At 35.7% G+C, this 24,193-nt stretch overlaps 3 protein-coding genes across 3 annotated transcripts; 1 reads left to right on the plus strand and 2 right to left on the minus strand.

Annotated features, from left to right (window-relative positions):
- Positions 1-10: 10 nt before the first annotated feature.
- LOC119191082 lies at positions 11-1,056 on the minus strand. Its single transcript, XM_037444964.1, has 2 exons — positions 484-1,056; positions 11-129 (listed from the first exon to the last, which is right to left on the minus strand). Exons 1-2 carry the CDS (start codon positions 1,007-1,009, stop codon positions 80-82), a joined length of 576 nt encoding a protein of 191 aa, XP_037300861.1. The 5' UTR covers positions 1,010-1,056; the 3' UTR covers positions 11-79.
- A 2,044-nt stretch (positions 1,057-3,100) lies between these two features.
- Positions 3,101-5,072, plus strand: LOC119190786. The gene is made up of 2 exons (XM_037443613.1): positions 3,101-3,525; positions 4,516-5,072. The coding sequence occupies exons 1-2, from the start codon at positions 3,215-3,217 to the stop codon at positions 4,784-4,786; spliced, it is 582 nt and encodes a 193-aa protein (XP_037299510.1). The 5' UTR covers positions 3,101-3,214; the 3' UTR covers positions 4,787-5,072.
- Positions 5,073-7,607: 2,535 nt separating this feature from the next.
- LOC115455904 (alpha-N-acetylgalactosaminidase) lies at positions 7,608-22,947 on the minus strand. Its single transcript, XM_037444741.1, has 9 exons — positions 22,497-22,947; positions 21,597-21,771; positions 19,534-19,708; positions 17,362-17,459; positions 15,629-15,790; positions 14,102-14,296; positions 11,512-11,676; positions 9,469-9,541; positions 7,608-8,178 (listed from the first exon to the last, which is right to left on the minus strand). The coding sequence occupies exons 1-9, from the start codon at positions 22,658-22,660 to the stop codon at positions 8,147-8,149; spliced, it is 1,239 nt and encodes a 412-aa protein (XP_037300638.1). The 5' UTR covers positions 22,661-22,947; the 3' UTR covers positions 7,608-8,146.
- Positions 22,948-24,193: the final 1,246 nt, after the last annotated feature.

Raw genomic sequence — 24,193 nt, forward strand, 5'->3', positions numbered from 1 at the left:
TCGCAGGAGTTGGTGCCAGATAGGAAGCTGGGCAACTCCTCAGTATTGGGGTGCACGCCAGCACGGTCAAACGTGATCGTCACTCGCTGGACCATCGAGCTGGGATTGGCGGCCGGGTCGGATATGTTCCTGTTAGGACATTGTTAACTGATTAATACATTCTCTACAACTAGTCCTACCCCAACTCAATATTAAAAATCGTCTCAATACACTTTCTAAGGGTGGCTATGAAATCTAATTTAGTTTCAACGGCCCGTCGCCGAGGAGTTGTTTGATGTCAAATGTCAACACCTCCAGTGGGATCAATCTGGGGCAAAGGAGGTACCCTTACAAATTAATACCCAATTTGAAATTTGAACCTAACATCTTCTAGTCCACATCGACATATGTAAATCAATAAACGTTTAGGTTTTTAGAATCTCTTGAACATTTATGGTGTATTACTTTAGTGCAAACAAAAGTAAATCCAATACATTTATTTACCTGGTGGCGTTTGAGTCAGTCCACATGCTGCGCACTCCCAAACCTTCCAAAAGGGTCGGGCGTCGTATTCAGAGGTCATTGTGAAGCGAGGAATAGCAATGTCGATAGGTATTCGGCTAGTCTGGAGACCGTCGAGAACTTCAAACACGATAGTGTTCTTCATAGCTTCAAGAGATTCCTTTGTAGATCCCATAGCTAATCCTAACATCATACGGTAACGGCCATTGTAGCCGACCGGCAACTCCAGTACCTTCATCTTGAGGTAAGGCAGGTACATCATACGCACGCGCTTCTTCGTCTTCATCAAGTCGATGGTTCCGATTTGTTGGCCAATGTCATTGTAGAACGGCGCTTTTTCGACAATGTCAGAGAAAGCAGTAGTCCACAGTGCCTGGTAATCCAATGAGTCCAAAAGAGCAGAGTTACCCTTGAAGTCTGTGATGGGGATACGAGTAGAGATGAGATTCCTCATGACTGCTTCGGCAGCCAGGGGGTCGCGTTTCATCGGGACAGGTAAAGTGTTCATGAGGCAGTTGGTGTAAATATAATTCTTCCAATATTCGTTTAGTTTAAGGGTTTCGTCGTAAGCGAAAATTTGTGTCCTTAACAAAGTCGCATCAGGGCTGTTGATTTCGGTTTTCGAGGCGAGCTCGTAGAACTCTTGACGTTGACACTTATCGTCGGGCAGATTCAATACTTTGAACAGTTCTTGTTGCGCTGGTCCTTCAGTACCTTCAGCCATTGCGGCAAGCATTAACCATATAGAGAAAGGAGAGTTGACGGTATGCAGGTGGCTGGACGCCGCGACTGGCTTAAAAATCGTGGCGAAGTCGTAGATCGCTCGACGGTAGTCCAAGGTAACATCGCGTCCATTGTAAGCGCACTGGTCACTGTATTTGAAGACGGGAAGGTAAAGTATACTCGAGGATTGAGGAGTCCATTCCAGGCCTCACTGGCCTCAGATTCTCTGACGGCGCCATAGAGGGCCAGCAAAAGAATGATATCACAACCGCCTTCATGTCGTACACCCGACTGTACGTAGAATGATGATCATTGATAATAATTTGATTTATATAGCAAAAGTTGAGACCATTGTAAGCTGTTTTCGTGTTTTCCTTGAATGTAAATATTTTTTAATTCCTTTTTAATTCAAAGTTCCTTTCACAATTTTAACATCACGGACGTAGTTTAACATTACCAAGTTATTTATATAGGAAGGTAAAGTAATGTTTTGGTCTCGATTAAATAATATATGATGCACATTATAAATTAGCTTAAGAACTACTGTTTTTAGTCGGTGATTAATTAAAAATGATAGGTAAGCTAGTTAAGTAAATGAACAAATTTATAAATAAAATGTTTCATTTTGATTATTCACCAACTCCAAAATTGGTAACTCGTAAATTACCTGTTATATTTTATTATATTATATTTTGTTATATTAAATTATTATTTGGTTGTAAGTAGTTTTTAAAGGCGGTTTAATTTTTTGTCTAAATTCTTTCATAGCCTTACTACCTATTCAGACAACGTCATCAGCATGTAAATATTTCAGTTATTAGATTTTGATGATTGTTTTTGTCGTGATACGCGAACAAATGATTGAGCAGACAATAATTTTATTTTTTGATGTTCTGTTATCTATCGCGCTTTCTCGGTATTTCTCAAATGTAATTTTATGTAAATACAAGATAAATCCAAGTTTTTATTACATCGTGTATAGATATCAGAATGAATTTTTCCTAAATAACGTCATATTATTAACATAATAGGAAGCAATAACTGAACAAAACTATTTACAATACCATCTATAAAGAAACAAGACGCGAAGACATGTGGCTTGCTAATGACGACACAAACTTACGAGATAAGCCAAATTCACTCCAATATTACAATAATGCGATTGTAAGATAGAAGGCAATTAAATATCCATCACAAAAATACATTATATCACTTATTGTAATTTGTTTCTTACCAAACGCAGGTGGTCTAATGACCCTATATATAGAACACATTGATCCAATCAAATTAATGACGTGACTGCTACAATGAAATTGGTATCGATATTTGTGTTCATTGCACCGCTATTTATAGCCAGGGATACATCAGCCCAGAGTTTACTTAACTCATTAACATCTGGAGCTCTAGGTCTTATAAACAATGACCAACCTGATGACCCCTGCAGCATTGATTATTCAGATTTATTCGCAAACGCAATTACGGATTTTACGAATAGAATACTAGAGATAGTTGTGGACTATGAACAGCATTTCGTGATTTCACCGTATTCTATGTGGATGGCTTTAGCGGCGGTCGCTGAAGGCGCTGACGGGACAGGTAAAGATGAACTGTACGAAGTGCTCGGGCTGCCCAGTGAGTCGTGTGTCCGGGAGGCGTTCTACAGGACGGCATTGTCGCTAGAAATACCGGACCCAGGCGTGCAGTTCACAGGGCGTTTGTTAATAATCGATCAGCATTCTTATGTGATCCCGGATTGGGAGAGAAGTGTTCATGAAACCGGTCTTCTGGATTTCGACTTTGATAAACTGCACCCGGACTCATCAGAAGAAAGAGACCGCCCGCCTTTCTTCCGCACCCCGATATTGAGGGCAACTCTTTCCTATTAGACGAATTGAATTTCGTGGGATTATGGACAACCGGCTTTTCCCCAGCGACAACGTTCACAAATTTCTATGATGAAAATGGACAAATTGTTGGGCCAGTGGAGTTGATGACAATGACCAAGCAAGTGAGGCTTGCGCAGCTGCCGTTAGTGGACGCCAAAGTGTTAGAACTGCCAGTGGGAGTGGCGGGCCGCTACACCATGCTTATTGCCATGGGTGTGAACTCCATTCCGATCAAAGAGTTGATGTCATTATTCCAAAGTTCTGTGATCTTGAAGGTCTTGAACGAGCTGACATTGAACTTACTACCCATTAACATTGCTATTCCGAGGCTCATAGTACAGTCGGACTTCAAAGCCAAGTCTATGCTGCAGGCGGTTGGAGTGAAATCGATTTGGTACGAGCCGGATGCGACAAGGTAGATACGTTTCTATTCCTAGTTATAAATCATTTGTATGTTTGATTTCTAGAATCTCATTTAACTCTCTCTTTCTCATTCCATATTTTTCCTTAAGGGATTCTAATATCCTTGGGGTAGTTTATTACCAGTGGAAATTATTTAACACTAGCTTTTGCTCGCGGCTTCGCCCGCGTGAATGAGTTTTCCGGGATATTTTTTTTTGACTTGATATGTATCGTTATATTTGATCAAATTACACAAAATCATTATAAATTGTAGCCTATGTGTTATTCTGGTGTATAAGCAATATTACTGTAAAGTTGAATCCAAATCCGTTCAGTAATTTTTCGTAAAGATGAACAAACATACATACATCCATCCACACAAACTTTCATTTATAATATTAGTAGGATTAAATACCTCACGCGTAGACTCGCTTGTGCTAAAATTATCTATTCGTGTATTAATTATATCATAATAATTTGTGAATGCTTTTCAGGAACACTAACCTTTACACGTGGTTTAGAACAGCCCACACTAACTCTTTTGAACCGTGGCCTTGTCTGTAAATACATGACCTCTCATGTTATAATGTCAAGAAGTTAATTATGGATCTATAAGCCCTTCTACATTTCAATTTTCCTCTGCTTAGAGCTGTTATTTTTAAATATAAACTCCTTGCTACTAATTAAATGTGAATACAACTTATTGTGATTTTTGAATAAGTTTTCTAGAGAAATGTGCTTTTAACAAACCGTAAATAAACTAATACCATAAGATTAAGTGTAACAAATGATACCCACAATTCTATTTACATATTATCGTTCATATCACAAATCTGGTATTCCTGGATTCCCAAGTCTAAGTAGCTCTTGTCTCTCAAAGATTTAACTACTCCATTATAATAGCAAAGCATTTGACAAGACACCTAACCACCCTAATTATCATTTATTGAATTATCAACATCCAAAAAGTCAACAGTAAAGTATATTCCACTCTCACAAACAGGTATATAACAGACCCGCCAGCGCTTCCTGAAGACCTATCGCAAGAGATATCCATTACCCTGGACACCACTGGCCTTAACCCTCCCCCTGCAGACACGCAGGGGAACTTGCTCACCGGCTTACTGCACGCAGCTACAAGCCTGACAGCCAAAACGGCGTCTTTGGTCGGACGAGAATTCATAGCCAACAAACCCTTTACCTATTGCTTGCTGGACGCTAAGACCAAGACAATCATATTCGCCGGAGTTTTTTCTGATCCTGATCCAAAATAAAATAGTAACATTACGCCTCTTTTACTTGGGCAATGCCATACCTTAAAATACTAATGCCCTACCTTAATCAACTAAATTTTACATAAATACTCAATCAAAGTTATATGGAGCAGCGGGTTTTTATTTCACTATTTGGAAGTTGGTCCCATGGTAAGAGTTGTTCGGATTTATGGGTGGAATAACCTCTTTCGAGATTTAAGGGAATTTTGTTACAATTTGTATATTACCCTAACAATTATGTAAGTATTAACGTTAACAAGTCAAGAAAGCCAAAATCGATTGACCAGATCAGATCTGGTAACATTTTTAATTCCGTCTTGTTTTAACCACAGCTTACCTTAAATTGAAGTTTAGCTACGGTCCTGATTAAAGGTTACGACAAAATGACCTCTCTGTACTTAATCGTAAGTGTGGGGTCCACATAGTGTCGACTGTGAGTTCAAGTTTAAAAATGACTCTATATAGTTATAATAATTTCTATACTTTGATTTTTATACTTCATTTATTTCCAACTGTAAATTAACTCTTAAATAATATCACAAATAAATACCTTTATTACGCCATCTTTCGCTCGTGGCTTCATTCGATGTTTCAAATATTTTTAGTGTACAACTATTTCCCAGCCATACAGACTTTCAAATTGGAATAAAAATGCTAAAAATATTACTTAACAATTTTAACATTTAACCGCCTAACGCTCAAATACTGTTCTAATTGAATTTTATAACCATTAATTAAATTTAAATGATAATAAGTTTTATTAAAAAAATACATAATGTGTTTTACAGTTACTAACAGAGGTTTAACAAAACAAATTTTTAAAAACTAAAATAAATTATTTATTAAATATTTATTAAGCACTAGCTTCCGCCCGCAGCTTCGCCCGCGTGGATTTCGGGTTTCAAAATGGAGAAGGTGCTCAATTTGTCGGGATGTTTTTTAATTTATGGTGGTATGCAGGTGGTCCGATTGTCCGGTCAGGGTCTGATGATGGGATCCTGGTGAAATCCAAGGAACTTTTAACCATTAAGGTTGCACACGAAATGACGGAAGCTTAAAAAATGGAGTAACTTCTCCCGTTTTCCCAACATTTTCAATCACTGCTATGCTCCTATTAATTGTAGCGTGATGAAAAGTATACTATAACCAGCTCAGGAGTATGAAAAATAATTGTACCAAGTTAAGTTAAAATCCGTCGAGTAGTTTTTGTTTCTATAACGGTTATACAGACAGACAGACAAAAATTTTACTAATTGCATTTTGGCATCAGTATCGATCCCTAATCACCCCTGATAGTTATTTTGGAAATATATTTCATGTACAGAATTGACCTCTCTACAGATTTATTATAAGTATAGATATGCAAAAGTAGCTCAAAAATTGTCCATAACGAAAACATGTATTTTAAAAGTAAAACAAAAGAAATAATATCGTGAAGCCAACCAAATAACTAATGATATATTAAATTTTGTGACTGCTCAATTTAGTCGGGTCCGCGATATCACTTTTGTTGAGTTTCAGAACGCGACATTACATTTTTATATTCTGTGCTCCAACGCACACTGCTTTGATGTTAGGAACACACCTACATTGCTTAGACAACAGTGAACTTTATACAATAGCAATAAAGCTCAAATTGACTCTACGTATTAGTTAGAAAACGTTTGTATGGGAAATAGAAAAATGCTGTTTTGAGGATTTTCCCGGCAATTATTCAATTTTTCTCACCTTTTAAACCTTCCCTAGACCTCCACGAATAATTCAAGACCAAGATAAGATAAACTGTTCAGCCGTTCTCGAGTTTTAGCGAGACTAACGAACGGCAATTCATTTTTATATATATAGATTTTGTAAAAATAAATATAACTTATTTTTTTTAATAAGATATACACTTACCCACACAAGTTGTAGGACAAATTCAAAACTTCAAATTGCCTGCTCTTTTGTTCTTACCATTATTTCACAAAAATAAAATAAAGAGGGTTTACTTCACTTCGCACAAAGTAAAACAATTAAATTTAATGTGTACAGATGATTTGACGTTTTGAATTTATTAAATTACTTTTGTGGCCGATGGTACACAGCTATATAAAAATAAAAACAATAGAGGTTTCTTGCCTACCTATATCACCAAGAAATATTAATTATTTTATTGATTGGGAATACATAAAATGTTTAATTTTACAAATAATAAAATATCAGCAATTATATCTCCAATTAATGGCGGAAAATGGACAAGACAATTTATTTGTAATCAATTTTAAATGCATATTTTAAACTAAAATAACACTATAAATGTTGCCAGTCTTATATACAGAATCATTTTGACATTGCGTTACTAAATGAAACCACATACTCGTCTTCACTTTTGCTGACATTGTGCCAAAAATCATCCATTAATAACTAATATTTTCACCAAAAATCCTGGTTTTAGTTGGTATAACCAATATTACTGTAAAGTTTCGTTCAAATCCGTTCAGTAGTTATTTCGTGAAAGAGGAACAAACATACATACATCCACCCTTACAAACGTTCGCATTTATAATATTAGTATATAGCCCAGTAATATTAATCCAACATCAAGATACAGGATGCGTCATAAATCCATGTTATACAGGGGTTTTATAGCGCAGTACAGGGTGCTCGTAAAATATAAGTCTCGTCATGATTGTGGTTTAGCTGTTATTGCGCTGGCATCGGTTCAACTAATAATTGTTTGTTATATAACTGTATGGGACCAATTTTATATGAAATATTTATATAGATAGTGTAGAAGTGGGGTAGACAGAAATGTAAATTGTAATATTAATGCTATTTTTGACTTTGAATATTTATTTTATTTTACTTATTAGGATAAATAAACAATTGTATATAACAAATTAGGTACACATATTTACATAATCTTTAATCAAATGCATGATCTGCACCATTTTCCACAGATATAAGTATTATTATAACACTTAAAAACAACTTAACTTTTATAAGATTTTTTTTTAATGAATTAAGTACATAGCCTTCTACTAGAACCCTACTCTCATGTGGAGCCAACGCAACACAACTTTTCAAGCATGCTGTACAAGATTTCACTTAGAATTATAGCTTGCGTGACATAAAGCTATTCTGAAAAACCTCTTACAAAATTTTACTCGGCTTGAGAATCGAATCCAGGAACTCCTATTAGACAGCCGTTACACTGCTACTAGACCTTAGTCTAAGGATGAGACATAAATAAGAAAATTGTGCATATAACAAGAAAAAATCAATACAAAATACCAACTATATTAGAAAAGATTTCCCTAAATAACTATTGTAATTTTGAGCAAATTCTTGTGATTTCTAGTAATTATCTTGATTTTCTTCTTATAACGGAAATAGTGAGTACAGTATTACATCTGGAAAACAAAATAAATAAATTAAAATATTTTGACTTTGTGGTTCATTTTTGCACAACACGGTCCAATTCTGCCTTAGTAATCGATACAGCACGGCGAGTCTAGTTAAGAGAAACGAACTGCCGAGACGAATGTTCGCAGGTGCAAATCAAAGGGCTTACATCTCTGACTTTTCTAAAATTATGTGTGTATTTTTTGTGAATTATCGCTTGCTTTAACGGTGAAGGAAAACATCGTGAGGAAACCTGCATACCTGAGAAGTTATCTATAGGCATTTCGAGGGTGTGTGAAGTCTACCAACCCGCACTAGGCCAGCGTGGTGGACTAAGGCTTAATCCCTCTCAGTAGTAGAGGAGGCCCGTGCTCAGCAGTGGGCCAGTATATAATACAGGGTCGATATTATTAATTGATATAGCAGTAAGTCAGAAATTGCGGTTCTGCTTTATTACATGGTTAACTAAATTGTCTTATCGTTTTTACTGCTGTTTATGAAACAAGTAAATGCATTTCTAATTTACGTAGATGTATGAAACATAGATAGGAAGAAAGTTTGTTTATCGATTCCAAATCTATATATTTAAAAATGAATCCCTATTTCCTTTGACACGCCATCACGCGTGGACGGCTGGACCGATATCACTATTTTTTTTGTTGTGTTTGTTATTGTCAGGACAAGGATCTTACGAAAGAAAAAATTCAAAAAATTGCGCGAAAAATTCCAAAAAAATTTATAAATCTTAAGGCGATACCTCAAGGTCCATTTTCATACATTTTGTTTCACCTTTAATCTGGGTAACTAAACAAGTATTGGCAAGTAAAGAATTTAAATTCACGTCTAGTTAGTGATTAGTTCTCGCAGTTGAAGAAAACGTAAAAATAATTAATATGCATGGATATTTCGGCCTTTAAAATTTAATATGACGAAATTTTAAAGGCCGAAATATCCATGATTATTAATTATTTTACGTTTTCTTCAACTGCGAGAACTAATCACTAACTAGACGTGAATTTAAATTCTTTACTTGCCAATACTTGTTTAGTTACCCAGATTAAAGGTGAAACAAAATGTATGAAAATGGACCTTGAGGTATCGCCTTAACGAAACTATTAATTTTATATAACTGTCAATTGTTTGAAATAACTGTCAGCGATTGACAGAATGCGCGCTGCAAATTCATAGTTAAGACGGGACAACGTCTGTCGGGTCAGCTAGTATGTAATAAAATAGCCGCCTTCGATTTACTGCCCTCTCAATTACCACGGCAGTATTGAGTTCAAAGAACAACTTACCTTCCGGAGGAACGGTTATATTTATTTCATCTTCTAACGTTATGTTTTTTAAAAACACTCCGGTAAATACGTCCTGGAAAAGGAAAACATTATTATTATGTATAGTATGTAATGTTACATATAAACAGGGCTCAGCCTGTGTATATCCGGTTCCAAAAGGCCGGCATAATTCTGTCGACTGCCGAGGGGGTAATCTCTCGTCAGTCGATAACCTATTGAACCAATTACCGTCAGGTGCAGTGGGTTTTGCGAATGAAATCAGTGAATATTCTAGTTTATTTATTATCTAGATTTAAAGCATTTTAATTAACATTGTTTTGGCAAAATAGGCTTTTTAAGTCTGCAATATAACGTTTGACTAGCCAGAGGAACTACACACAACATAACACATTTATCCCCGAAGGGGTATGAGGTGCAACCAGGACACCCACTTTTCGCCAAGTGTGTTCCGTCCCATGATGTGATGGGGGCGAGCCTGTCGCCATATCACAAATTCCAGACTCCGGACTGAGTTGAAAAACCCAAATATCACTTTGCCCGACCCGGACATCGAACTCAGGTCCTCAGAGCGCTGTCGTACCGCGCATGATATACCACGCCACCGAGGCAGCCCAGAGGAACTAGGTCAACAATAACCTAAAATTAGATCTAAATTCCCATTTCTATTTCAATGGACGCACTCGTCCAGTCAAAATCTGTTCAAATCCATTTATTTAAATTTGATAGTCACTTTAAAGGGGATTAAAATTTGCAATACGGATAAATTCTACTCCTCATTATTATGTTTTAGATTTTAATTTAATATTAGTGGTAAATGCTGTGTTCACCTATTAGCAGCACACATATCAGTTGCTGTACCTTATTGCTTTTTTTGTATTGAATGATATAATATGTAGTGCTGTTGGTGTACCTTGTTACAAATAAATAAATTGGAGGTATTAAATACAAACACTTGTGTTAATATCTGTTTAAATAGTCCATATATAGCATCACGCTTTTTCCGTTTTTGATGGTAGGCAGAAGTGGTCATGCGCACTTTTCGCTACCTATATAATAGATCAATGGACAAAGAGTATATTACCATTTACCACGCATAAATCTAGACTTCCTGGCTGATACTGAGAATAAAATTGTCACTTCATCTGATCGGGGCTTGAACCCAAGACTCAGTACCGCAATTGTACTTTACTACGCCACCATGCGGTACAAGTACAATTAGTAATTTAAGGTGGTAGCTCAAGGTCCATTTTCATACATTTTGTTTCGGCTTTAATCTGGGTAACTAAACAAGTATTGGCAAGTAAAGAATTTAAATTCACGTCTAGTTAGTGATTAGTTCTCGCAGTTGAAGAAAAACGTAAAATAATTAATAATCATGGATATTTCGGCCTTTAAAATTTAATATGACGAAATTTTAAAGGCAGAAATATCCATGATTATTAATTATTTTTACGTTTTTCTTCAACTGCGAACTAATCACCAACTAGACGTGAATTTAAATTCTTTACTCTGCCAATACTTGTTTAGTTACCCAGATTAAAGCAAAATATGAAAATTCTATAATAAGTAATTTTTCCTCTTTTGTCACCGATAATAATAATGAAACATTAATTAATCTTACGCGATCTTATATAATAATCGTCTCGTCAGAAGAGATAATAACGCGACATATAAGCACGATTGTTAGCTTATAGCTAAACTTAAATAAAAGGATAATATTTCTCGTTAGCACATAAATTACATCACTACACGTTAGTGACGTGTAGCCGAAAGAAAATATCGACCGGAAACAGATACAGTTATTTTTTGGTAATAGTTTTATTTCTGAAACTATTGCCAAAATTTGGAATAACAAACCCACAATTAGAAAACGACACACTATTTTAACTCAAGACGATTACACTCTAACATATCTCCCATATTAATAAATCTCCATCCTATAACATCATATTTCGCCTGTCGACTTCCAATACAATAACTTCCTCGAAAGCAACCCGATAAAGCAATTCATAGACTTATTCACCTGAATTTTATAAATCTTACCATAACACTGTAGCCGTCCGTACAATTCAATCCGAACTGCGAAGGTGCGAAAGAGACAGCACCATCTTCTTCACCCATGTTAACGAACGCGACAGAGTAGGACGGATATATGTCGCCCTTCATCGGAAAGTGAGGCTTCATCCACATTGTCACAGGCTCGTGTAGCTGAAATAATAAAGCCGGTGCAAATAACGTACTCAATGGCCGGTGAAATTGTTATGTTTTTATCAGACGCTGATAGCTGTTCGTATGTTTATACGTTATTGGGAACGTTTCAAATAACGCGTTTATAACGTTATACGCGTTACATTTATAACGTACTAGGTTTTGCTCGCGGTTTCGTTCGCATGAAGGAGTTTTCCTGTATAGAAATCCTATAACCTTACTCGGGTCTTAAACTTCTCTATACAAATTTCATAAAAATCAGTTTAGTAAATTTTGAGAAAATCGATAACATACAGTCAGAAAAGGGGGTTATTTTATAATATGTATAGATGGTATTCTATGTCCATTATTGCTCGCTTAAACGGTGATGAGAACCATCTTGAGAAAGCCTACATAAGACTTAAGAAACTTCTATTAGAATTTCGAAGATGTTTGAAGTCGAAATACCGCACTAGGCCAGCGTAGTGGACTAAGACCTAATCCCTCTCAGTAGTAGAGTTCTGTGCCCAGCAGTGGGACAGTGAAGGTAAACAAAGCTGTTATTATATATTAATGAATTCTCTCCGATGACTGTAAGCTCGCTGACAACCGTACTGGATAATAAAATAATTTACGAGATACTTAAGTTACGAGTTGGGTAACAATTTGATTGGCGTCTTGTTACTGCGGTGAGGCATGTGAAGTGACAATCGCTCGTAGAACACATATGTTAACAAAATAGAATTACAATAAATATATAGTTAGTTCATAATAGATTGAGCGTGGTTGAGATCTCATCTATAAATCTATGTGAAAATTGTGCACTTTAACCGACTTCAAAAGGGAAAGGTTCGAAATGCAATCAATATTTAGACTTGCCCATTATTACATAATAAGAAGAAATACCATGGCGAAAAGTTGGTTCACAAGTTGCGGCTCTGCCTACCCCTTCAGTGCTAAAAAGTGTGTGTAGATTTGTATGTGTTTATGTGAATATAAAACAATTAGTTTCTTAATTTTTCCTATTCTATAATGTGTTTATATTGGGCAAATTTCTAACTATAATTTGGTTGGTAACCGGTGTCTCAATAATAATTAATTATCCAATTGTAGCGGAAAGGGTCATATATATTTATGACTCATATTGTTAGTATAATATAGTCACTTGCAATACTTTGAAGTCAATAGTATAGGCTATTATAGGTGATTCATTCACTATAGAGGTGAATTAAATAAATAGATTGACTATTGGATAAATCTTTGTTATAATCTATACATATTATTAAAACAAAGTCACCTTTTCTGTCTGCCTGTATGTTATCGATTTTCTCAAAATCTACTTACTGAACGGATTTTTATGAAATTTGGTATGGAGATAGTTTAAAACCCTGGGAAGGTTATAGGCTACTGTCTATCCCGGGAAAATATATAGCCGGATTTTATCCCGGAAAACTCCTATACACGGACAAAGCCGCGAACAAAAGCTGGTAAATAAATGAAAGTCAAAGGTGTGATTTTTGGATTTTGAACCTGCGAGCTTGACTTGGGCAGTCAACAAAACTTATTAATAAAACATTAATGCCCTTCATACATCGATATATATGTACTACATACTAGTTTTGATGTTCTAAACATTCACTATGTTCAACTGAAGTGTACTGTTAGCCATTCAAACTGAATTTAGTTTGGTGTCAATATTAATGCTTGTGGCTGTGTACGGAGTGGCGCTCATAATATAAAAACGTGAGTCTAAGTGCAAACCTGGATGTGAATAAAAAATATTAGTCAAATAAGTAAAATTATTTGTTGTTTAAATGAATAAATAGGTTATAACAGTGACGTTTTGGTTGCAATTTTAGTTCAGATGTTGAACAAATAGTTTATATGGACGTTCGTGTCTATAGAATATCCGTCAATGCCTTCATATATGTCATTTCACTCACTCTTCTTTCGTCGTTTTAATCTATAATTCTTTGGAATTCACACCTCGAAATCAGAAAGTCTGCCACGTGGGTGGCATTTTAAATAAGTCAAACAACAGCTGCTGAAGAGAATGGAAGAATCGATATCGTGATTTACAGAGTATTATGTAAATTTATGTCATTCTTATATGTGTAAAGTCTATATAATTTTAATTATTCTTTAATATATATTTTTTCTTTATATAATAGTGCCGTGCTAAGCTCAAAAAGGTATGTCAAAGAAAAACAAAATTTTTCCGGGATATTTCTTTTTCCGACTTACTAGATATGTATCGTTATATTATGACCAAATTACACAAAATCATTATAAATTGTAGCCTATGTGTTATCCTGCTGTATACCCAATATTACTGTAAAGTTTCATCCAAACCCGTTCAGTAGTTTTTTCGTGAAAGATGAACAAACATACATACATCCATCCACACAAACTTTCGCATTTATAATATTAGTAGGATTGTACTAACGGAGTAAGGTTTGGCCATGATGCCCAGCGGGTCTTGATTAATAGCGATGAGGTCTAAGTTCTGCAACAAGCTCCTCTCGTAACTTGTTATCTGGCCCATGTCGCAGCTCAGCAGCAGCGGCCCGGAGAGCATCGCGTGCACCGCCACGTGGACCCGCGTTTGACTCTCCGATAGGGACCCTGTGCCTAGTATCAGCTGGAAATAGCCAATGGGGAAATATTGGTATTGTAAAACGATTTGAACCCAAAACGAAGGCAATATAAACATAAAACTCATTATTGTTCTCATGTAATATTTGTTTTATTTTTAATTGATTGAATGACGAGACGAGCTTGCCGTTCGCCTGATGGTAAGCGAGACGACCATAAACAGTAGAAACACCATCCAACACCATGAATTACAAAGTATTGTTTGGCATTCCTGCGCTCGCCATCCTGAGACATGAGATTTTAAGTCTTATTTCAAGTAGTTACACTGGCTACAATGCCTTTCAAACTGGAACACAACAGTGACTACACATTGTTGAGAATTGATCCTACCACTAAGGTAAGCTACAGAACGGTGACGAATCCGAAGTAGTTTGGTAGTAGAGTTAAATCCAAAGTTCGTCATTTCTTCGTTTCGGACCGACGTTTCGACGTTCGTTTTTCGAAGTAGACCCTCTGGACCTTTCTTGAGTTCCGACATAACTATACTTATAGTATACTACATAATAAAATTATAACAGGCCGATGTCTGTACAATTCAATATGGTGGACATATCTCGCGTCCGTCCTTCGCTGACAATGTTATTACAGATATGTCGGATGCATTACGTATTGAATTCTATTAATATGAATACCTTTGGAATGCTATTGAAGTCTAATATGAAATAAACATGGAATTTTATTACAAACGACACATTGTTCAATATTGAAGAAACGTAACAGCTATGTTTATTATTTGCCGCATTGCCTGCGTCATATTCCGTATTTAATAAATATATAAAAAACGTACGTCCGTTGTTACTGTTCAAGCTGTAACAAATTTCAAATTTTGGTGCCAACAAGCCGTCATAATTGTGTCGACTGCCGAGGGATAATCAACTCTCGTCAGTCGACATTCTATTGGACAACACTCCATTTAACATCAGATGCAGTGTGGTCACTTTGCCGTGCATTTATAAAAAAAATCATCCAAATTGGTTTAGTAGTATTTTAGCCACAAAACCGTGGCAGTCAGTGTAACTACTAACTACTAATAAGACTTAACATCTCATGTCTCAGGATGGCGTGCGCAGTGGAATACCAAACAATACTTTGTGATTCAAGGTATTGGATGGTGTTTCTACTGTTTATGGGCGGTCGTATCGCTTACCATGAGATGAACGGCAAGGTCGTCTCGTCATTCAAAATAAAAAATGTCACTTTATACCATTAGACACTAGTCTAGAATTGATTCCAAATCGTCCAAAGCAATAAAAAAAAGTCACTTCCGCGTTTATACCATTAGATACCAGTCTAGAATCGATTCCAAGTCGTGACTTACCATATCAGGATCGTTCCAGTGTCCGGGACCGTGGTGGGGCGCCAGTATCTCGTAGTTGGTCTCATAGTATTTCGCGATGGCCTTAATGGCGCCCCACGAGTTGCTCACGTCGTGGTAGTTGCGCCACATGTTGCAGTGCGCCGACACGGCCGTGAGGTTCGGCTGGTGGCAACAGTCTATTAACATACCCACGCCTTCACTTCCGGAGGGTTTTTTTTTATTCATATGAATCGCAATAAGTAAGGTCCGAGAGTCTTATTCCGTCTATAGGGACAGGTCTTTTTGCCATTACATGCGTTCTCATCGAAGGACAGCTTCGATAGCCGTGTAGGTAAGAGTAAAAAAATCACCTATTTACCTATACGGCTATGAAAACTGTCTTTCGATTAAACTCCCGTGATTACAAAAAGATGGATATACCTTCGTAGACGGAATAGGCCCTAACATTTATTATTGCAAAGTTTTAGTACATACACATACACAACATCACGATTTATCCCCGAAGTGGTAAGCAGAGACGCAACCAGGGCATCCACTTTTCCCCAAGTGTGTTCCGGCTCATGATGTGACAGAGGTGAGCCTATCGCCATATCGGGGAAAAATTCCAGACTAATATTGAGAAGAAAACTTTAACATCACTTTGCATTACCAGGAAATCGAACTCGGGTCGCAGATCAGTGTCTACTGCGCACGCGATACACTACCGAGGAAATCTGTTATTATACTAACGAAAGAATAAACCGCATCAGACGATAGCCAACAATGGCTTGATTTTTCCAAACCATAGGTTCTAAGAAATCTCGGAAAGCGATGAGAGCGTCAATTGTACTATATTTTTTAAGCATAGGTTTGTTAGGATAGGTTTGATTCAATGAAACAATAATTTGTTGGGTAAGTTCGGATGAAGGTCTAAGACCGTTGATGTTTTTTTTACTATACATCTACCTACACCATCTTGTACATAATGATTCAATGAAACCAATTACGTGTTGGGTAAGTTCGGACGGGGTAAGATGGTTGATTTAAAATTACTGCTAAACTCGACATTTCTTTGCACGGACATTTTACGAAACTCCATCATGCCCGACGATAAAGGTAAGAGTAGTGAAGGGGAGTTGTGTTTTGATTGAACTATCCACATTGTATTAACCGCGCCATTCGACCGTAGCATGCGGGCAGGGAAAACAGTGTACACATATATATACACTACGTACTTATATACGTGAATAGGTAAAGTATATATCTATACAGATAGGTATAGGTCCTACCTAGGTCATAAAACTTATGTAAGCATAAGTTTTATGACCTAGGTAGGACCTATATTATCTTGAATGAAATCTTCTAGCCTTGATAGGCTAAGGCCTATCAAGGCTAGAAGATTTTTATTTTATAATTATTTTCCACGTGTTCCTTGTGTTCACGAACAATTTAGAGGAAATAATGTTTATTATAGGTAAAATAGAAATATTTAGTTTGATTTTAAAAATTCTGGATTTTATTTGTGATTTATAATTAGGCATCTTCCATAATTTTCCAGATTGGAAACAGTTTGCATTCAGCGATTTGTTATTTATATGGAAAAAAATCCTGTTACTTATAACAATGATGATTTCTAAATTGAGATCAAAAACTATTAACTAATTATTTGCAAACACTGCGTCGATAGTTGTCAAAATTATACACTACGATGAAGTTTACACACGTATACGATCGCTATCAGATCGTTAACTTACCGTTTTATTGTGGATGAACTCGATGTAGTACGGCCAACTGCACGAATACACCATCGGTCTTCCAGTCTCGTTCAAATGACTTCCCAATTTTACGTACGCTGCAATATAACTCCAATTATTATTTAGTTAAGATAAATTTTTGAACTGATAAAAATTATCCGAAATAGAGGGTATAATCGATAGCATTCGAGAGAAAAAGTGAAATCCTTGAAGGCGTGTGTCGGAACGATCGAGCGGAATGTGTGTATATCCATTGGGTCAAAGGTGAATTCCTAGAAGTTTTTGTCTTACTTATAAACTTGTTTTAACTTTAAAGAGGTGGTAAAGAATTGCTTAAATAGCTGTCAAAAACATCACCGGTTCCTAGTTTAAACCTTATTAAGAAGCAAGATGGCGGGTTTTGACTTACAGCTGATCGAGTAAATTTGTGTTTTAACTAAGCATAGCTTTGCGATTTTTTTATAAGTAAGACTGTAACCCTCTTATTCATAAACGTTTTTTATCTAAGGACGGAGTAAAGCTGTGATAACAAGCCTGTTTCTCAGTGCCCAACGGCACTGAGAAATAGACATAGGGCCGTTGTGATTGGTTATTATTGTTGTATTTCAATATTAGCCAATCACAACGGCCTTACGTCTACGCACTGCGAAGACTGCCATGCCGTCAGCACTGAGAAACAGACTTGTTATCACAGCCTTACTCGGTCGTTAGATAAAAAACGTTTATAAATAAGGGGGTTAATGTTTAACTGGTATTTTCGCATAATGGAACTCGTCAGTTGTCCAATTAAGTAGCCGAGACGCTAAACAATAATTATAGCGTTTTATTGGTTATAGGTCTCTTATATGTGAAAGTCCGCCTGGGTAGGTACCACCGCAATGTCTACTTCTGCCGCCAAGTAGCAGTGTGTAGTCATTGTTGTATTGCGGTTTGAAGGACATTCTAGCCAGTGTAACTACTGGACATAGTAAGACTTAACATCTCACGTTTCAGGATGGCGAGCGCAGTGTAATACCAAGCAATACTTTGTAATTCGAGGTGTTGGATGGTGTTTATGGGCGGTCGTATCGCTTACCATCAGGCGAACGGAAAGCTCGTCTCGTCATTCAAAGCGATAAGAAAAACGCATCTTGAAATTCTTGAGCAATATATTCACTCAAGAAGTTTCTAGCAAAGTTAACATTACAAAGCAGTCTTAACCACAGCAGAACGCTTCCCTATACACTTAATTTTGCTATCTCATCGTTTACAATCAATTTACGTTCTAAATTAACGAGAGAATGTACGAAATGCCATTACTGTTAGAGCTCGTCTGATTTTAAATTGGATCTAGAATGCAAATCATTGGTATAGTGTGCTAGGGTTGTAATGCATTAGGAATCCAAGATTGGGAATAGGACATGTCCGCTTCTTGTATGTGCGCTGGTTCTTTATTTCAAACTAATTCCAACCAACCTCAAACTTATTGGATAATAAAGTGGCAAAAATGTGGGGCATAATTTTAGATCCCTCCATTTATAAGAAAAATATGAAAGAAATGTAGCAGAGTAACTCATAAAGAACTTATTGATTCGAGAAAAAAGGTGGAATAGATAACCTAGAATATTCATTTCTTTTGACATACTAACTTTTGCTCGCGGCTTCGCCCGCGTGAAGGAGTTTTCTGCGATCAACATTTATTTAGTACTATTATATTTAAGACAAACAATCCTACGTTACATCATCTTTGTCTAACTCCAACGGTTTAGGCAGCGTAAGCCAAGATAGCATTTTTTTATGTATCGTTATATTATGACCAAATTACATAAAATCATTATAAAGTGTAGCCTATGTGTTATTCTGATGTATAACCAACATTACTGTAATCTAAATCCATTCAGTATATTTTTCGTGAAAGAGGAACAAACATACATACATACATCGATACATCCATCCTCGCAAACTTTCGCATTCATAATACTAATAGGATAGGTACTACTTATTAATAACTGGGTATTTAGACTTAAAATACAATGTATGAGAATGAAGAATTTCAAAACCATGTTGTAGGTACTTTACAATTAAGAGTTATGATTTGTTATTCATGCGCAGTCGCAACACAGCTGAGCGTCTCAGCTTTCATTCAATCTTATTAATAAAATATTCATTACATATTTCCAACGGTAGCCTCACCTTGATTAAGGTAGTCTTCGCCCACATAGCACCCGTCTACCTTGAGATAGTCGACGCCCCACTCAGCGAAGGTCTTCGCGTCGACCTTAAAATGGTCCTTCGAGCCCGGATACTTCATGCACGTTATCGCTGCTATGTTTGTGTACATGCCAAATTTTAAACCACGTTCATGTATCTAGAACAATTAACAAAAATGCCTTAAACAATATTATTTCCTGAAAAGACAATTAATACCCTATTGGTAAAGAGCATAGATGTCCGTCTAGTTTTATGGATGTTTATAGGCAGAGGCCATCAGTAAAAATTACTCACTGGCCATTTGCACCATAATACAATAACTTAAAATACTTTTTATACGTACTATGGAAGTCAAGCCTAGTTTGCTAGCTCACTTAAGCTAAAGCTTAAGAATTTATTTTTGTCAGAGTTTTGCAAATGCCTATAAAAGTTCATAGAATTTATATTTCATGTAAAATTAATTCGTATAAGGGTGAAGTTTTTGTTCGCACGCGAGAATCTCTAGAGCTACAACGAACAATCAGATAATGCTGACTCTTTCAAAATTTATGGTTTGTCCGACGTACAAGTGGATGCATGTATATAGAATGATTGAAATATTGCTGCTAATGTAAACGTATGGGGAAGTTCTTGCGCAATATGCTAGTAAAAATTTTGCGTAATGTTATATACATCTGTTAATTACACATTAGAAATTTTCGTACTTACCTATTAATATGTATCTATACACCTTTTAGTTTAACACAGGATAGATATAAACGTAATATATAACCTACGACCCATCGCAAGATAATTATAAGAGAAAATGAGCTCAGTTGGGCAGTCTGGACGCGATATCATCAATCACGTGGCTGTCTACGATGCGATCCTTTTGTAGAGCTGTTTTCACACAGCTTACACAATGTGTGTGAACAATGCTTGCAGATATCCAGCACATATTCATATGGAAATTAAAGAGTTCATAATATATGTGAATAATTTTACCAATAACATCTATTGTATAAAAGCTTTCTATAGGTGGAAACTATTGATTTATGTATGTTTCCCGTATAAATAAACAGTATCACACTTTCTCCTTTTTTCGGGGTAGGCAGAGGTTTAACACCTGTATTTTTCAAGCTATGGTAGACCTCTCATGTCATAAGGGATGAGTCTACTCTCTACAAACTTATAATTGCTTGTATTGAGGTATATCAACTTTTATTTATTTGTGGTGGTATATATAGGTATAACTCAACAGATAACTAAATCACTTTCTTAGTATTGAGACTCAAATAATCACATAAAAAAGGTACATTTATCTTATGGCTTGCTTATACTATATACAACCTATAGTTACCTTTTTCTACTAGTACTATTTTGTTAGGAATAATGCACATGGCACAACCAGCACTGGCAAAAGATTGCACAAATCACAAAAAGAAACTACACCCTCTTCAAATAAAATAACATGTTGCCAATGTATGCCTTCTTCGTTCTGCTCTCGCAATTTAAATACAATAGAAACAATTTTAAAGGTAATTTGTTTACTTTCAATTCAGATTCTGACAATATATATTAAGTTTTTTTAATACCTTAACTTAAATCACACGATAGAAAAAAGGGTAATAAAATGAAATTGATTTTGTCACATTTTACAATATTTCTAGGCAATAATGTAAACAGAATATTTACTAACACAAATTATTTTCCTAAGGAACATTTGTCCAATACATTTGCCAATATTTCACATCATAGTATGCTTTTTCAATCACATTTGAAATTAAAATTAACTGAGGCAACATGGTAGTATTTTAAGTACATTGTCAAATAAGAAAAAAATATATAACATACTTTTTCTTTCTTTTTTCACATGACCCTACATTCTTTAGCCTGGAAAGGGTCAGCTTATACAAACACACCAAACCTTTTTCTCAGCACTTAGTCGCTTGCAACCCTTGAAAATAAAGCAACCATACTGAGGTCAACCAACTAAGGTTTCAGGAACCATGGCTCAGGACGGTCACTATTGTGAGACATCAATGATTACGGAATAACATACTAACATAATCAGCGATGTATTTCATGCCATGTGGAAACCGTTTTGCATCAGGTACAAGCCTGCCGTGCTTGTCTCTCTGCTTCTCCGACCAGCAGTCATCTATAATGATGTATTCATAGCCTGCTTCCTGGTAGCCTTCATTGTAGAAAGAGTCCACTACTGATAAGATAAGGCGCTCGCTACAACAGAGTAAATAAGTAATGTACATATATGCTATAGAATTTTTTTATTACCACATATAAATAATCATGCTCATAGAGATCAACTTGAGGTTTGTTGCTAATAACTCATTTTTAGAAAATTTTATTGGACACAAGTAACGAAACAATGTTATATTGTTTATTCAGTTGTAGAATGAAGAGAGGCTATCAGTGGGCTGTTTGATTTCTAATATCAAACATTTCACATAATATCTAGTGTTGGCCTATAATTTGTATAGTTTTTTTGTTAATCTATACTAATATGAAGAGCTGAAGAGTTTGTTTGAATGTGCTACTACTACTAATCTGATTGTAATTTTTTTTTACTAATAGGGAACTACATTAATATGGAGTGCTATAGGTTACTTTTTTCCTGTGAAAATAAAAATATTATACTTTTAAATAAAACTTTATCTGCTTTCTTATGTTTATGTGAATGTTAGTTATTGAAATACAATTACTGAAGTGAGATTAAAATCCATAAATAGTTTTATTTCAAAACCTTATCTGCTTAGAAACATTGAAGCATTGTTAAGACATTGTGAATTTGTGGCTGCTATGTGTAATATTATCCATTTATCAATAAACTACCATTTTAAAATTATCTTGTATATAATCAATTGTAACAGTATCATGACAACAAATAGAACATAAATCAAGAAACTTCTATAACAAAATAAACAAGCTTTAGAAATACAGCTTACTCTAAACATTTATCAGGATATCGTTCGCAATCCACGCCGCACATGTAATAGCCCCAAGACATCCATCCCATGGGAGGCGTGCGAGCCAAGCCGTTCTCCAAAACACACACACCATTCCACACACTTGTGAAACATATCATAAAAATTGTTTTCCGCATAACCATGTTTGCACCCAACTTTAACACATTAAAATGACATGAAGATACTAGTGAAGTTTTAATAAAACGGGCATTTGCCACACATATAACAGTAATTTAAATACTGTTTGTTCACGTTAATATGCTTGCATTAGTTTGTTAATTGTTTACATGATTTCTAACTTATCCGGATGTCAACAAAATTAAAAAGCACCTACATTAAGATTACACAAACCAATGCAAATGGTATGGAGTTTTCAAGACTTTTTAATTTTGATGCATTTTACAAACATTTTGATTTTTGACAAATGACAAGCAACCAATGACACTGACAGCTACTGTTTATTATGTTTCGTTTCACTTACGATTTATTTGTACAGTACTGATTTTAGTTGTTTCTTTTTTACTTTTCATAACGTTTTATAGTAGGGAAAATATTAATGATTGAATAATTAATAAAATTAGGTATACATTCGTAAAATATAGAAATACAAGTTTACAAAGATGTATCTAGCTGTTAAAAAATAAAGTATAGTAGGTTTTATATTTTACATAACACTAAAGACTACTTTGTGCTTTATGTCACCCGCGTAATAAATGTAAATGGCGACTACGACGATGTGCGGTACCTAATTCTTGCGTACTTCCATATTGAAAAGTATTTGAAAGGGTCTGGGACTGCCTCGGTGGCGTAGTTGTATTGCACGTCCGGTACAATAGCGCTCTGAGGTCCTGGGTTCGAATCCCGGGTCGGGCAAAGTGATATTTGGGTTTTTCTGCTCTGTATCAGCCCGGAGTCTGGAATTTGTGCCCGATATGGCGATAGGCTCGCCCCCTATCACATCATGGGACGGAACATACTTGGCGAAAGTGGGTGCCCTAGTTGCGCCTCTGCATACCCCTTCGGGGATAAAATGCGTGATGTTATGTATGTATGTATGTTGAAAGGGTCTTCAGTTAAAAATACAAATACTCAACGAATATTTGTGTTCCATTAATATAGATAACAAAGTGTTAGTTTTTATACATTTAATGTCCAAATTCCACAGTTTCCAAAATAGTATAAGCATCAAAGGCAAGTTTTCATGTAGTTATACGGAATGCTAGAGAAAATAAAATGTAACTGGTAGTCGATTCAGACCATTTAAGTGAAGGGACGGGTGAGCCCTGTGTGTTACTGCTTTCAGCGCTCCCTACCAGTCAGGGTTGATTGAACATAACTTGCAGGACTTTGACACATTTTATCTACATTCTAATATTGACTGTCCTTCCCCATTCTCGCAAAAAATTTACGGTACAGCATTGACATGGTTTTTTATATCCCTTGCATAGCTATCATATTGTCGGGATGTTATACGGATCCATTTATATGTGGATTTTATTGTTTGTTAAGTATAAGCTGCATACATATTTTCAATTCGAGTTTAAGGATTTAAATTTACTAGCAATTACTATTCAGAACAAAAATTATTCTAAGTAAATTTACACTAACAAAACAAGACAGATTTCCAAAAAAATATTAGAAGTTATATTTAAGTACGTTTAAATACGAAATTGGAT

Source organism: Manduca sexta, chromosome 5 (genome assembly GCF_014839805.1).
Source record: "Manduca sexta isolate Smith_Timp_Sample1 chromosome 5, JHU_Msex_v1.0, whole genome shotgun sequence".
Classification (NCBI taxonomy): Eukaryota; Metazoa; Arthropoda; class Insecta; order Lepidoptera; family Sphingidae; genus Manduca; species Manduca sexta.

Bases quoted from the DNA above. Each gene is read 5' to 3' on its own strand.
- LOC119191082 (XM_037444964.1), bottom strand. From the start codon at position 1,009: ATGAACACTTTACCTGTCCCGATGAAACGCGACCCCCTGGCTGCCGAA. The intron at 130-483 runs GTAAATAAATGT...ATGTCCTAACAG, and splicing joins ACTGACTCAAACGCCACCAG to GAACATATCCGACCCGGCCG.
- LOC119190786 (XM_037443613.1), top strand. From the start codon at position 3,215: ATGACAATGACCAAGCAAGTGAGGCTTGCGCAGCTGCCGTTAGTGGAC. The intron at 3,526-4,515 runs GTAGATACGTTT...TCTCACAAACAG, and splicing joins TACGAGCCGGATGCGACAAG to GTATATAACAGACCCGCCAG.
- LOC115455904 (XM_037444741.1), bottom strand. From the start codon at position 22,660: ATGGTTATGCGGAAAACAATTTTTATGATATGTTTCACAAGTGTGTGG. The intron at 19,709-21,596 runs GTTAGTATGTTA...TAATTGTTCTAG, and splicing joins TGAAATACATCGCTGATTAT to ATACATGAACGTGGTTTAAA. The intron at 9,542-11,511 runs GTAAGATTTATA...TTCCTTTTCCAG, and splicing joins CGGACGGCTACAGTGTTATG to GACGTATTTACCGGAGTGTT.